The sequence below is a fragment of the Atta colombica genome, unplaced genomic scaffold (assembly GCF_001594045.1).
Source record: "Atta colombica isolate Treedump-2 unplaced genomic scaffold, Acol1.0 scaffold225, whole genome shotgun sequence".
NCBI lineage: Eukaryota > Metazoa > Arthropoda > Insecta > Hymenoptera > Formicidae > Atta > Atta colombica.
In genome coordinates this window covers 1,075,635-1,092,161 of record NW_017259322.1, presented here as the reverse complement: position 1 = coordinate 1,092,161, position 16,527 = coordinate 1,075,635, and the positions used below count along the sequence as shown (strand labels likewise).

The 16,527-nt window shown below is 34.5% G+C and overlaps 1 protein-coding gene across 2 annotated transcripts in view; it reads right to left on the bottom strand.

Annotated features, from left to right (window-relative positions):
- The window catches only part of LOC108688119 (colorectal mutant cancer protein), an 83,357-nt gene that overhangs the window by 55,602 nt on the left and 11,228 nt on the right, over positions 1-16,527 (bottom strand). For both annotated transcript variants that reach the window (XM_018194225.1, XM_018194226.1), the window contains exons 3-4: positions 3,668-3,897; positions 2,165-2,301 (exon numbers count right to left, since the gene is read on the bottom strand). In XM_018194225.1, coding sequence (XP_018049714.1) covers positions 2,165-2,301; positions 3,668-3,897 — 367 coding nt within the window. The remainder of the gene's footprint in view (positions 1-2,164; positions 2,302-3,667; positions 3,898-16,527) is intronic.

Sequence of the window (16,527 nt, the reverse complement as noted above, 5' to 3'; positions counted from 1 at the left end):
TTTTATTCTAGAATGGATAATAGTAACATTTATGCTGATAAAAAAATTTTGTTAATTTATTTTACAATCGCTTCATTTATTTTACACGAATATAAATCTTTGAATTATGTTCATCATCATGAATCATCTTTTTAAGACAGAATATGTGTATAATTTATAATTTCAAAAATATTGAACTTAGAGACTTCCAAAAATACTTACATATAATTTAAATACGAATAAATAAATATGTATCCAAAAATACATATTTCTATATTTCTATTTTCTTTTCAAAAAACCATGAAATTTACCTTGTGAAAATCATTTTCTAAGCCAAAATTTCCCCTTAAATTCAACTGAGTATATTTTACAATAATTAAGAAGGATCCTGTGCAAACGATAAAATGTTGACAGTGTTAATCTACGTCTCATAATTCGATACCGAGAGTGGTGAGCGCGATCGACGAGCGGACGGAGAAAAGCAGAGAGAATGCAGAAATTGCACGTCTTGCCATCTTCCACTACGGCATGGGCATACCGCATCTCAGTGGTGGTATCGTGGTTAATTGCGGCTGACAAAGAAATTCCCAGGCGCGAACTCGTGATACGAAGAGGGAAATAATAGAGAGCCGTGGGCGAGAGATGAAGGAGTTAAGCGAACGAGTGCTCTCGCCAAGGAAAACCGAGGATTATCGGCATGCAAAGACAATTTCCCTTGGATAATTGCGCGTCTCGTTGACTTTCCATCAGCGCGAATGTTGCATTAACAAGCACAAGTATTCCAAAGCTCCGTCAGTCGATAGTTTACAAAGCAATTTATTTTACTTCGAACATTTCAAGTAAGAAATCACAAAAAGAAGATATTTTTTTGTGATTTTTTTCTTCTTTCTTTACACGAAAAGAATGGTTTTAAAGTATCTAAAAATTTAGCTACATACAGATTTAAAAGTAATTTTATTTGGATTATCAAAATAATTATTATACATTATATTATAAAGTTCAAAAAAATGGATCATCAGACCATACTTAAGCGTTCTACACACAATTGTTTTGAATCTAATAAAATTATTTCCAATCTGTATATAGCTTTAGATATTTTAGCAAAATCGTACTTTCCATGTATGTAATCAAATAAAATTAAACTAAATATTTTGGCAAAAAGTTTTGACATTCTAACAACCAACTTGAGCCAATATAATTATTTTGAGGGTTTAACAAAATTATATTTAGATCTGTAATTAGCTAAATTTTTAAATACTTCAACAAACATTCTTTTTCATTAGGACCTTCATTTGCAAAATACAAATTGATTTTTATGCAGATGGTACTTATGTCTGTATTTCAAAATTCACTATCAGCATTAAATCTATATATACATATATTGTAGTTAAATTTAGAGACTCTCTAATAATTTGTATATAATTTTGCAGAATAATTTTAACAAAAATCAACGAAAGAGAAGGACATATATTTATCAGAGAGAATCAAAGAATGGAGCGGATTCAGCCGGAAGCCGCCATTCGTCCGCCATTTGTTAGAGTGAGTAGGAGATATGATAGAAGCATGATGGATCATATGATGCTGCACATACTAGTATTGTACCGCTCTAGTATTGTGTGTATGTACGTACATGTACACATTTGCGGAAGTGAGCGAATAAATGACGGAACCAATCAGAGAAGAGAATGCTATCCGATCTCCCTTGATTCTCTCTGACATTTACTATTTCTTTCTCTTTCTCATTCTATTCTCTTTTTCTTATCTATTTCTTTCTCTCTCTCTTTCTCTCTCTCTGGAATTGTTAAAACATGGCGGATCAATAAAAAAATTTGTCATATTCAGACTGTTATTAGAGAGTTTTTAGTTAAACTACATAATTGCGTAGAGAGCATTAAAATTTAGGGAATATTACATTTACACAGCCTAGAGAGACCTCACATTAAAATTTGGAAAATGTGCGGTTCACAGGCTTTTCCTTTTCGACATGCATGTACGGGAACATGATAGATATGGCAGGTTACATCATCATGAGATAACGGTAAGACAGACGTTCACCAAGCGATCACGCGAAAGCAATTCGCGCACGAAATGCGGAACAAATCTAATGCCGAGAGAGAATTTCTCGTCGATGTACAAAAGATATCGACAATCGTTTTGTTAAGATAGATTGTTGCGGTTTACCTACCTTATTCGCGAGGTCCAGCATATTTCCGGTCCCACCAGCGGCCGCCTCCACTAGCTTCTGAAGACTATGGGGTTCCGGCGACAAATCACGGGCACCACTGTCAAATTCCCAACTCTCATGCCGTCCCGATACAGTGCCTGAAGTAGAAATTACGAGTAGTACTAGATTTAAAGAAAAATGAAATTAAGAAGAAGGAGCAAACGTGACTCGAGCTTAAAGATGTTTCTGGCTATCAGTCAAAAAATCAACTATTATGGTTATTCTACAATGTGCTTTTTGTTTTCTGTTTCTTGATTTTTGCTATTTTTATATCTTGTCCTTTTGTTTCTTTGTTTTATGTTGCTCGAGATAAAAGTTAACGAACTTTGGAAGAGAAACAGGAAACACGTAGCAAGAAATACAATTGCCAATAAAACTGTTGCAAAGAGGGAAAGAGCAAGAGGTAAAAAGCAAGGAACAGGAAACAAAAAGCACATTATAGAATAGGTTTAAAAGTTGCTATCAGCTAAAACATTTTAATTGTGAATACGCCCTGAAACATCTACAAAAAATAAAACAGTTAAAATAGTTTGGTTATAATTACTTATGCAACGCAAATGATTATATTTTGATATAGTTTTAGTTAAATAACTTTTAAACAAGTGGGTCCAAATAAATTTTGCACAAATGTTTATTAGAGTTTTATTAATATATATAAAAAATGTAATTTAATTCGTAATGCTATTTTTTCATCAAATTTGCAAATAAGTATTACAAAATGCAATTTTACATAAAAATTAACAAACAAAAAATTAAATAACTTTTAAACTAGAAGAATTCTGCTCAAATTTTACATAAATACTTAGGACATAATAAGAAAACAATCTATGAAATTTTTATATTTTTGGTAATGCTTTGAGATACTTAACGAAAGTGTTTCAATTATTTAAAAATAATAGCGTGCAAGTTTCTAATTTATAGGTATTTATACAAAAAGTAGTTAAAACAATAACATTGTTATTTTTTTGTTCGAGAATTGTTTTTTTACGGTTATCGTTCAATGAAGATTCACGGTTGCACACGAATGGTGAAACGGAAACATACGTGGCAACGTATGTACAATATCCTAAAAGTCGTCAGTTTCAATTCGTTTCATCGATCTCGCGTATATACGCATCCAGTTGCATGCGATCCGCTCGTTCGGGATATTACAAATGCCGTTGCAGTATTTCCGCGGTCGTCCCATATTCATTGTTCCATCAATCATCAATTTCGAGCGGATGGCTCGCGTTCTATTTCCACGCGTGCACGTAACACGCTAGATCGCGATACATCGTCCGACGCGCGATATCCCATGGTTGTGTTTCGTTGAATAAACATTGTCTAGGTTTTCAGAATCAGCGAACGAGAATGCGATGTTTGTTACTCGCGCGAAACTTTCCGGTTCTCCTCAGCCACGGTAATTTATCGTCGTTGAATGGAAGGACCTGTCGCGGAAATTCGGGCGATTTGTACAATTCTTACCGAGACTGTTGTCGCTGCTGGTAGGCAGGTATTCTGGCGTGTGGGTGTGATGTGGACTGCTCCGTCGTTTACCAGCCCTAAGCGCCTCGATTTCCGGTCGCAGGGCCAGACGTCGCCTAAGGAACTCTTGGTAGGAAATGCGACCGTGCTCATCCGCGCCCAATTCCCGCATCAATTCCTCCACCGAATTCTCGAGATTCAATTCTCGGCACACCGTCAATAGATCCTGGCTGAAAATTCAGAAAGCGAAGGGATGCCGTTAAGGGTGAATTAAATGTTTATGTCAAATGTCTCGGCGATATACAATTAAACACTTTGTATTTGTCAAAAATAGTCTTTATTATTACTTTTTTTATTATATATTCGAGTGTAATATAATATAATTATTATTTCAATATTAAATTGATATTTAATGTTAATAGATATTAAATATACTGTAGTGTATTTTAGGGATATATGTTGTATCTTGGAACACATAAATTATTTTTTAATAATATCGAGATTTTTTGTGGCAGCTCACTTATATTATTTTCAATGAAAGATAATACAAGATTGGTTACTGGCGTAACCAATATTAAAGATCTCGTCATTATTAAAAGATTAATCAGTGTGTCCCGAGATACTGTATCTCGGGATCTAAGTCTCCAGCCTCTCCTACAAACTCGAAATCGGCAGTGAGGACGCGATTATTTCGGGATTACGAATGCTATCCTTAAAAGGAACTTGGATCCGTTAGCGAGAAATTTTTCGTGCCGATCGCGCGAAACCACTTAACTCAAATCGCAAATAATAAATCGTTGGTCGTATCGCATATTAAGCGGAATGTGTATTATGAAGACTAAGTACTCTCTTTCTATGAATAATTCATCTCGTGAATAATTCATGCGTCAGACGGAGACACAACGCGGAAGATCAGGTACGAAACAGTTAAAAGAAAGACGTATTCGTCGAACAATCCGAGTCTAAATCGTCCTATCAATAGCTTGCACACACACACACACACACACACACACACACACACACACACACACACACACACACACACACACACATACACACACACACACAAAAAAGCGCGCACATCCAAAGGAGAGTATATTTAATAATCCATTATGGAGATCAACGAGCAGACTTTTTCCTCGACTCAGTCGACAATGACAATCGTCCGACGTGTCCAGCAAACAGATTTACAACAAAATCGCTCTATCCGGTGAGCTCTAAGATGCTCTCTCATTTTAACGACCGTCGAGATTTCATTTAATTAAAAGGGACGGCTTTACGGGGCGCCGGCGCTTGTCATATCATTCTCGTACGATCGCTCCTCTCCCGTCTATTACGATGCTCAAATAATTGTCTAACCGGATGGAAGGACGAGAGCAGGCCCGTCACTCTTGATTATCGGTCGCGACGGCGACACCGCGGCTCGATGAGGAGAGCGAATCCGCGCGATGGGCGTCACGCGAATCAACGCTGGATGAGAATCGCGGCGGACCGACGCACCATAACTATTCTCCGGCGAGCCAGGTCGACAGGACAATATTAAAGATGCATCAGTTACAACCGTCTGCCGGCACGGAGATATCCCTGGAAAATCGTTAAACCTGCAGCCGGCCTCGTCCTTTCGCGTTTTCGTCGCGTGTTCCATTGCAGACGCGCAAGCTGCGACAGTCGTTGGCGCTAATGTCGCGATTCGGGAAATCATGGAATTGTTAATTATTTGCGATACGGATAATCTGGATCCTGAGAAGATATATCTAAGTGACGTCTAAGCAAAAGGTCTACTGGATATATCAACTATAATTGTGTAAATTATAATAAAGTTTTAGAATAGACTGGAAAAATCCAGTGAGGGGGAGGGGTGGTGGTAAAAATGGTAAATTTCAAATTTTACTGAACTATGTCCGATGCAATAAACCAACAAAAATTAGGAAAATGAATTTTTATCACACTGACTATTGGAATTTTGTGACGAGTATCATATCGTCGAATTGTATTAATATATTTGATAGATTGTAGATAAGTGTTTTATCGAGGTGATTTGCTTGCTTTTTCTTAAGATAATTAATGAAATTTATAATTTTATTAGAATATCAGGAAATTTTCTTCAATCAGTCGCCCAATCAATTGGTGAGCAATTTTCGTTCCTTTATGACACGTTATATCGTAATATAATTATAATCGATTAAATATAATAATTTTATTGTAATATCTCGGTTTTTTAACATAAAAATTTGTATTTTAAGTTCTTACATACTCTATTATTATATTTATTTCTTATTAATCAATCTCTATATCAAGAGTCCTTTATTATCAATTAGGAAAATGATTAATCTGTAATACTAAAATATGTGAATTCTTTATGCAAACAGATAAATACTTTTGCTTTAGTAAGTCACATCGATTTACGGAAAAATGAAATAAACCAATAATAATGAATCTATAATAATAAAAAATATTTTATAATAGTCTTTTTTAATTGAAATATGTGAAATATATTTTTAAAATAGAAATGTTAAAAACGTAAATACGTATATAAATGTTTCTAAATTTTATATTAATTTCTAATTTGATGAAAGAAACATAATAACAAAATCTAAAATTTTTATCGATATAGATCTGATTCGTCGTTTACCATACAATATCTTGTAACAAAAGACTAGTTTATTTGTTACGTCGATTTCTAATCTATTGTAGATTTTATTTTGAATAAAGATTAAATTGGAAAACAATTTCAATTGATGCTGAACAGTATGAATAAGAATATCGATAAAGAGATTTTCTATTTACTTTATTGTTTTTAACAGAAGAGATCAATATTTTGTCGGTTTTTTTTCTAGAAAATAAATTTTCAATTGCCAGTTTTCAATTGCTGACATGGACTTTAGCCAAAAAAATATGGAATTTTGCCAACTCCGCTTTAAAAGGATTGTGTATGAGTATTGTTAAAATCGATCGAACCGAACCCACCAAGCTCCCGCACTTCTCACGGATGACCATCTATTGGTTTCCGCTAGTTTTTCTTTTATTTTTCCCACAGACAGCTGCGGGTATCGGACGCCCTTCTATGGGGCGCACGCGCGCGACTATCACAGCCAATTCTGAGAACACAGAATACTCGTCTCTATCTCTCATCTCGTCGAAACAATGGTGTCGCCGGTTTAGGCACGGTCGTCGCGAATTAAACGTCACGCATTAATTACCATCCCTTCCCGCGCGCCGCGACGTCCATCGCGGGCGCGATATTAATGGATTAGCGTCGTCGTCGTTGGCGCAGGTCTGCTTCCGGCGGCATGAAAGCTCCATTCGAAGCTCAACCAATATTCGCGGACGTTGCACTCGAGTGAGTAGTCCTACGCGTATTCCTTTCCACTGCAACGTTCCAATTGACGTACGGATTACGCTAACGAACGTCATCGACCGGACTGTTTGTTAACTTTAATCGACGTCCGAGTCGTATTCCAACATTCTCTAGAGTTCTTTAGACCCCGCATTATTACAGTTTCTACTTCTTCTTGTGTCTACAATGCTAGAAATTACTCCGAGTTCTCGAACGAAGAAGAAATCACCAGGGTTAGGAAGTAACTCGTCACTTGTAACGAAGTTACATTAGTTGTCACCACTACGTCTTTTTGTATAAGTGCAATTCTTTTTCCGTGCAGAACTTCGGAGAAAATCTGGAGGAAAGACGGATATATCAGGCACTACTGATGAAATCAGGGACGGCGAAGTAAAATTTTTCAGTGTATAGAGTTTCTAAGGATAGATTGAGGGAAAGAAGAGGAGGGTGGAAGGATAAATATATTTCCTCATACATATCTTTTCTACATGGCAAAAGTAGTCGCTCTAATTTTATTTTTTTTAAATAAAAAAATTATTAATGAGCTCCTCCATATTTAACTTATCGACTATTTCTCTTAAATGTACAATGTCGCAATATGATTTATATTTTTGTTTCATTGTCGATCGAAGATAATTTTTTAAATGTCTTAAATAAGAAAATGAACAAGTTGATGTAAGAAAAGAACGAATAAATTTTACGTATATTTTGATACAGAATGTATAATAAGATCTCTGATCTCGAGATTATCATCAAAAATTGCATTACATCCTTCAAGCAATGCAGTGGCATTTTTCATATGTTTGTAATTTCTAAATTACAATTTTTAATTTCTAAATTTCTCCCCGACCAAATATCATACAGATATGAAATTCAATGTATGGAATTCCATACGTTAAATCATTCAGTGTATGGAATATTCCATACCAATCATACTGGAATCGCCGCCCATGGATGAAACTCTACTCGATACAATATTCAATAAAGTATTTAAAGGCACATCCACAAAGCGCGATGTCAAGATCATTAGTCGGCAGGTTCATTCGTCTGCAGTTATTAATAGACAGACAGGAAAGAGAGAGAGAGAGAGAGAGAGAGAGAGAGAGAGAGAGAGAGTGTGTGCAAGTTTAGGGCGGGTCCATGTATGTACCATCGTGACACTCGACGTCTACGTCGGGACAGCCTCTCCAGAATTCTCGTCTCCCAAAGTTTTAGCGACTGCATCCTCCCTCTTGTAGTTCCTCCTCTTGCACGCGCCGCCGACAAGCGTTTACTTTCAATTCACTTTGAGCCTGCGTCGCAACGAGAAGTCGCGGTTTTACGACGAGACATACGTATCGACGCGAAATAAGCATCTATCGGATTTTTAATCAAAAGAGCGTAGAATCTTTGGAATCTTGAGAGTGCTTTAGTACGACAGATGTAGGAAAAAGAGATGACGCGGATATACGACTCGATATTCTGAAGCTTTAGGACCAATTATATTCGTTTCCACCAATATAATTATTAATTTTAATTACGATTTAATTAATTTTTATCTTTCAAATTAGAAATAAAGACTCTAAAGACGGTCAAGCTGGATCTTTAATGCTTAAATAATTTCATATACTATACATGAATTTATATACTATATATTCAATGCTGCAAATTGCGAGCTGAATTTAATTTTCAGTTCTGAAATGCAATCTTAATAGAATTAGAGCAGTAATATCACAAATTAAATTGACAAGTAATTTAATAATATTGATGGCATCTTAGAAGAGGTTGATAATATGATGCTTCAGACTTGTAAATAATTTTATTGTAAAAAATATTACCTCAGCTGCTTTTTATTTATCTTATTTTAATTCTAAGACTCAGAAAAAATAGATAAAGAGTAAATTAAACTGGGATGAAGATTAAATTGATACACTGAGAAAAAAATTACTCATTAATATAAGTCATTAACATAAGTGATTAATTCATGTATATTTTTATTGACATAAATAAAGGTCTTGATTATTGAAATAATAATTTATGCCTTTATATCAATAAAAATATACATGAATTAATCACTTATGTTAGTGACAGCTCGTAATATAGAATCTTTAATTGAATCAACGGCATTTTTTTCTCAATGTAGAAATGAACAGTCTTATAATTTCGAGTTTCGCTCACGATAAACTTTGGCAGATTCTACGGATTCTTGCGAGAGATTTTCACGTTACGAGGAATACCAACATCAACGGAACGGAGCGGATCGCGCGACGCCGCGTCGGCCGCGCGTCGAGTGCCACTGCGACGAGCGAATAAATGCATTCCGCGCTGCGGTTCGAGAGGTGAAACAAAAAAGCAGAGACGGGAGAAAAGGAATATATTCTAGCCTATCTATCTCATCGCTAACGTGAAGAACGAACGCAACTTAATCCATCGCGATGCGTGTCGCTCGTTCCATCCCGTTCGCGGGCGCCGCATTTGCGGTTTTACACCGGACACGTGAGTTTATTTTAAAAGTATATGCATCTCTCTCTCTCTCTCTCTCTCTCTCTCTCTCTCTCTCTCTATTTGCGGATGGCATCTCATGAAGAAATCATTTGTATGCGAGCAAGCGGGAAAACTCTACAAGTATTTTTATCTACGAATTAAGTCTCTCGTACTTTTATTAAATTGCCCTTTTCAATTAAAGTTTAGTCTCGAAGATTAAAATTGTACGCTTACTATTCTCTCTCTCTTTTAATCCTTCATAGGAAAAAGAATTAAAAGACAGTAATTTTTCGTGGTTGAATTTATTTCTTCTTAAAAATAATTATAAAAGAGGAAAGTACATGTGGGAGTATTGTATAAGTAATGGACGCACATACGAATCGTGTTTTCTATCGCGTGTTTACACGCGGTGGCAATTAAACGGCACTTTGACGCCAAAGAGAGAGTGCGATAAATATGCTACTATGTGGGAAACGATCGCGTTGTAATACGTGGTTTATCATCGGCGTCGGTGTGTTTGCCCGCTCAGCGAGAAAAGTGAATTTAACGACTTGTTTAATTTTACATTCGCACTGTTCGCATCCGTCGCGCGCGAGGCATCGAGTTAAACGAGTCTCCGCTTGCGCTTTGCGATCTCGTTGAACATTAAACATTTAAGAAGGTTTTAAGGTTAATGGAATATATTAAGAATATATTTGAAAAAATTACAGATTATTTTTAATTTAAAAGTAACACAAAAACAAAATTAGAGACAGCTTACCATCTGGTTCAAATGGTTATGTTAATAAAAGGTAATATTTTTTGTAATTTGTACTTTAACAGAAATATATGCTCTCTAAATCTGAATCAGTGGATAGTCACTAATTACCAAGTGGTATACTTTGCACTGATAATCAGTTCAACTAAAAAAAGAAGAATGATTATATAACTAAAATACTGATATTTGCACGTTAATTTCAATCTTCCAATATCATATTCATTCATTGAATTTAAGCATTAAAACAAAGTTAGTTAGATCACATCATAAAGATTAGTTAGATTAGAGATCTCACACTTCATTCACTGATTACCAGTGGCATACTTGGCATTGATATCAGTGATTATCCATTGATTTCAGATTTAGAGAGTAGAAATATAATACAAAATAATGATAAAAATCTCAATTTTTTGTACAAGTATGTTATGAATTTAAGAATATGTATGTAAAGTTACATTGAGATGTAGATTAAAGTTGTCCAGTAAATAAACGAAATATTTGTTACAATCTAATTGATGAATCTCAACGAAACTTTGCATATGTCATTTTTAATATTTAAAGTACTTATACAAAAAAATTTAGATATGATTATCATTTAAACAATTTTATTTATAACAATTGTAAAAATAATAAATAAAATGAATAATCTATGAAAATGTGTTGCTCAATAAAAAAAATAGAATATTATGAACACAACTTTCATATGTATGTAGTCTATTTAAAGCGTAAATATATGTGTTTTATGCTCTTACATCTTCTTAAGAGTAGAAAAAAACTGAGCGAACACGGCCATTTCTATCAATTTAGATTAACTTCAATTTCGATTCAATCTTACTCTTCATTCTTTTTTAATTTTTAAAACTACACGGAGAAATTTTGTTGTTGAAGTATCTAAAAATTTAGCTAGATCTGAAAATAATTTTATTAGACAATCAAAAAAAATTATTCTTTAAATCTGAATGAGTGAATAATCACTAATTACTTACTGGCACTGATAATCAGTGAAGTTTAATTAAAAAAGGAAGAATGTTTGAGCATTATAACTAAAATACTGATATTTACATGTTAATTTCAATTTTCCAATATTCATTGAATTTATGCACTAAAACAAGATTAATTAGATTACATAATAAAGATCAGCTAGGGCTCTCTCACATTTCATTCACTGATTACTAGTGGCATACTTGGCATTGATATCAGTGATTATCTCAGATCATCTTCAGATTTAGAAAGTATGTAAACATTCACATAGTAATGCTACCAAAAGTTTTGACATTCTAGTAATTGCAGTTAAGTGTTTTATATAATTGTTTTGATGGAAAATCAAATCATTTTTCAATCTGTATCTCGCTAAATTTAGATACTTTTACAAAACCGTTCTTTCCATGTAAAAAAAGATGAAGGATAAGTTGAATCAAAATTAAAATTATCTACGTTATATAGTGGGAACGGGCATTAAATATTCCGGGACATCGAAAAAAGCACGGAGACCGAAAGGAAAGCGAAAATCAAAGGTTACACCCCACACATACTAATGGATTGAAATTATCAGAGAAGAACGTCGTCGATAGGATTTTCTGAAAGAGCTCGAAGAAAATGCTGAGGATATATATACACGCTTGTGTCGATATTACCCATGACGTGCGATTGGATCAAAACTCAATTTCGTGCCTCGACCTGTGTGACGCGGTGATCTCGTTACGGTTCTCACCCCGTTTTTCGATCGGGGGAATTCTCTTTCCTGCCTTTACTTTTAATCAGGGCTCGTGAAACAGAGCGCGCGTGCAGAGAAAGAGACAAAAAGAGAAAGAGACAAGTTCAAAGCGTCCGAATAAAAGAAATCATTAAATGAAAAATATCGAAGAGACGGAAATTGTAGAGAATATCACCACCTTTGTATGATATTAACCCTTCAAAGTTAACGGTGGGTCTTGATTGAATTCACTTAATTATAAATCTCTTTGTTAAAAATATTAAACAATTAAATTTTCTTTATGTTACATCTACAAAAGAATTATTTTATAATAATTTAATATTCATTCTTTTTTTTATACGAATTACCTCGTTTTGATTCCTTAAAATTAATCAGTTAGTCTTTTGTTAATTTGAAATTAGTTAGTACTTTTAACAACGCTTTTATTTAACGTGTATTAAAAGAGTTTTACCGATCTAATGTCAATAAGTGTGTTACAGATTTGATATCATCTCTAGAAGATTAACGTCGTAATTATTATATAATAATATAACTTTGATATTGTCGTTGACAAATTTCTGTATCTATTCCTAAAGAGTTTTAAAGAGTTATAGATTATTCTTTTGAATTATAGCTTTCAACGAACTTCTCTTCGTCGGGGAAAGCGAGTCTCATGTTCGCATTTTAAAAGCTGACGCGTAATGTACCGTAACGGACCAATAAGCGTCCATTGTTGGGAAATGTGAAACTGATGCTACTGCACGATGGCCAAGATTTCTCCGATGTTAAAATGTTTCCTCTCGAACCTGACTGTACTTGATATCGCGATCATTGTTCCAACGTGAGACATTTGCAGGAAAACTTCCCACGTAACCTATATACATATAATTTCCACGCGCAAAACACGTGATTAATTTCTTATCGCGTCACGCCCATCCTTTGGAATCTCTCCGAAGAATTCGAAGGGCTCTTTACGATCTTCGCGTTAAAATCCTACTACAGGTCGAGGTTAAGCGATCGATTATCTCTATTAAATTCTGTCTCTTGAATTTGATGAAATTGTGATAGAAATAAATGTAAAAATAAAAAGACAGATTTTAACACGGGAGAAAAATTTGATTTTGCAGAAATTTAGTTATAAACAAATTTGAAAATAACTTTATAGGACGCAAAAATATAATGAGCAATGCTACAAAAAAAATTTTGATACTCTAGCTTGAAGTCATCAAGTAACAATCAGCTTAGGCATCCTATATATAATTATTTTTATGATACAACAAAATTATTTTCAGATCTGTATATCTAGCTAAAATTTTTTAGATACTTCAACGAAACGTGCAATATTATTCTTTTATGGAATAAGAGAAACAAGATATCTTTTTATTAAAATGAAGGAAGCGTTATTTAAGCAATGCGGGAGATATGTAAGATATACCAGCGTAAAAGCGCGCCCAGACAATAAAAAAGAGAAATACAACTGGAGGTTGCATCAGCGAGGATGGAGAACTCTTGAGTGCACATCGAAGAATTGATGTTTCTATTCCAATGTAAATGTCTCGCTCTCTCTTTCATCGAAATGCAACCCCTCATCGAAGTCCGTTATTTGAAAGACTACACTCTGTCGATTCGGCTAATCCTCCCTTTCGAAATAGCGAATTCTCGTCTCGTTGGATGTCGTCCGCGATTGCCACTGCATTAGAAAATTTGTTTTTACCAACACATTTCATGTCTTGAACGGTCCATCTAAATTTTCATGTCAATTTAACAGAAGATGAATGTGTTAGGAAGTAACACAAACTTACTTTATGTAAAAGATTATCACAAAATGTAAAACTGACAATTTGTGTTTAAAGCAAACCGTGGAAATATTTTTTTAGTAAAACTAACATGTTAATACATACATGTATCTTTTATTTATTTATCTTAGAATTTACATTTTAAAACTACGTTATTTTTGTTATTTATTCACTTACTCATAAATTGTGTTAGTTTAACACTAAGAAATATATGAAATTAAATGCAAAACGTAACACAATCACATTTTATTAACGCTCAAATGTGTCAAAAAAACATAAAAATTTTGACAAAAACTGATTTTAACACAAGTACAAAATGTTTTTTATTGTTTTTACTCTAAAATCAAACAGAGAAAGAAGAAATCGAGAAGAAGAAAAATAAAATGAAGAAAAGATGAAAGAGGAAGAAGAGAAAAAGCGAGGGGGAGGAAAGGGAGATGTTACAAACGTCATTTTTAACGGGCAGAGTGCTCTCTATGTGCTCCAGCAAACTCATTGCGTTTCATCTCCCCCTTTTAACGCCTGTCGCTTTGTTAGCGCTCTTTCAAGAGATTTAGATTTCGCGGTAATTAGCGAGAAATCATGTTACTCCGACTGAGAGAGGGACTATCGTTCCAATGAGAATCTCCAGACCAAACCTTCGCCGATAAAAATACGATCTTTCTGTGACGGGAGAGATCGCTCCTCACACGCCGCTGGAAGTCATGATCGTCAATTTGAGCGGCGCGATCGCTGATAATGCAGTCGATTTCGGAATCCGACTGGTATTAATAATTCGCAGCAGCGACGAGAGAGACGCAGGACCTTGACGTTGCCGGGACTGCGCGATATCAGCGTATTGATCGGAAAGGTTTATCAAATTTACAGGCGGCGGCATTGGCTCCGAAAATAATTCGTTTAACGCGAAGGTCTGCCCCGCCTAAAACGTGCATTTTGCGTTCTATTTCCGATGACACCTCCCGAAGGAATGTTTTATTCATCGGACGAGATGACGAATTATTCACGATAGTAAGATATTCCCTCAGAAAAAAAGATGCTCATATCATTTTGTAACACATAAGATAGGTTCTTTGACTGTATTGTGTTAATCCAATTATTAAGCGGAAATTTCTCTTCTTTATTAAGTTACCTTTATTAAATTAATAACGGATTATTTCAGTTATTCATTTCTTTTTTTTTTGAAATTTAAAATACTAGAAACACATGGCTTCATGCAGGATGTCCCGAAATTCGAGGACAATATTATTACAGTGTGAAAAATTAAGTCGAAAAGTCCTTTATCATTTTGCAATTTTCGCAATTTTCGCAATTTTCCAATTAGAAAAGCAAAATGCAGTACTGAAAAGTTAATAAAAAATTCTGAAAAAATTCTTAGAGCTCTACGAAAAGAAAATAAACAATTTTTATCTCTTGCTGCTTTTTTCTAAAGTTCATAATACTTGAGTAAAAAATTATTCCAATATTCGGCAATATTTATAATAATAATTAATATCTCGTCAATTATTACGAAAATTGCAGAATAGTAGAGGATTTTTCGATTTAATTTTTCACAAAGTTTTTACACTGTAATAATATTGTCCTCGAATTTCGGGACCTCCTGTATAATAGTCTTTTTATTCTTTCTTTTTTTCCAATACACAGCTCTCAATTATTTTCTATCACTACCTCAATTTCTATCACTATCTCAATTATTTTCTACATATATTAAAGTACCTATATATAAAAATTACAATTTTTGTATACTTTCCAAAAATGATGAAAATTAACTCAAACATGAACGACTCATCATGTGTAGTAAATGACCGGAAAATTATGTTAAGTGTTAAGAGTTAAGTTCTGGATCATAGTTATGCGATAACGAAAAGATCACACGCGATATCGCGAGTTCTGTAATCCGCAAGACGACGATGGTCGATGATGGGTCGACAAAACGAAAATTTCTATAACGGTGAACGAAGCGGGATGTACCCCGATGGTCGGAAGGAGGGAAAGCATAAATAACGATAACTGGTCGGGAGATTTTGGGATTTATCGCGGACGAGTCGAACCGAAGCGAAATAAACGAGAGTATTGCAAGCGCAAGCTGGCCGTGCGTAACAAAATTACGAGTGCTGAATCGCGTGTAAAAACCCCGGCCATGGAATGGTTTCGACGAAATTGCCATAGAACGCGTGTTTGCGTTCGAGTAGTTCGAGGATTCTGATCGGCGATTGGATTTTAAGACGCGCAAGCGGAAAGTCATCGAGTCACTGTGAATAATTTTACACTGAGAGAAAGGATTTTAATTTTTAAACAAGTCACCAATATCTTTAACCAGTAATCAGTAAATGTAACAACAAATTTTGTTGTTGTGATCGCTGCTAGTCTGTTGTACCAACCAATTATTAGTAACAAAAGCAAACTATATAGAATCTAACATATCTTTTGATTAGACTTTAGGTTCGTTTACATAGAATTCATAGATGATCGTAGAGTCTTAAGTCATAGGAAACCCCTATATTTGACTAAGCAAACAGTCAAATATAGGGAGAATAATTGACTACAATTGGTCAATTTCTTATGATTGGAGACATTGCAATCTTCTGTGTAGCAGGTTATTCTTATTAAATTTTTATTAAAATCAAGATTTATTAGGTCTTTATTCCGTCCATCCAATCAATTACTTTGAGATATTGTAAGAGAAGCAATCTCTGCTTCCCACTCTGTTCTTTACACTGAGAGAAATAATTTTGTTATAGGAACAAATCAAGGGAAAGCAAATGTGATGTTTGTTAAAAAAACGATCGCTTTGTTACGACTGCAAATTAATTCGTC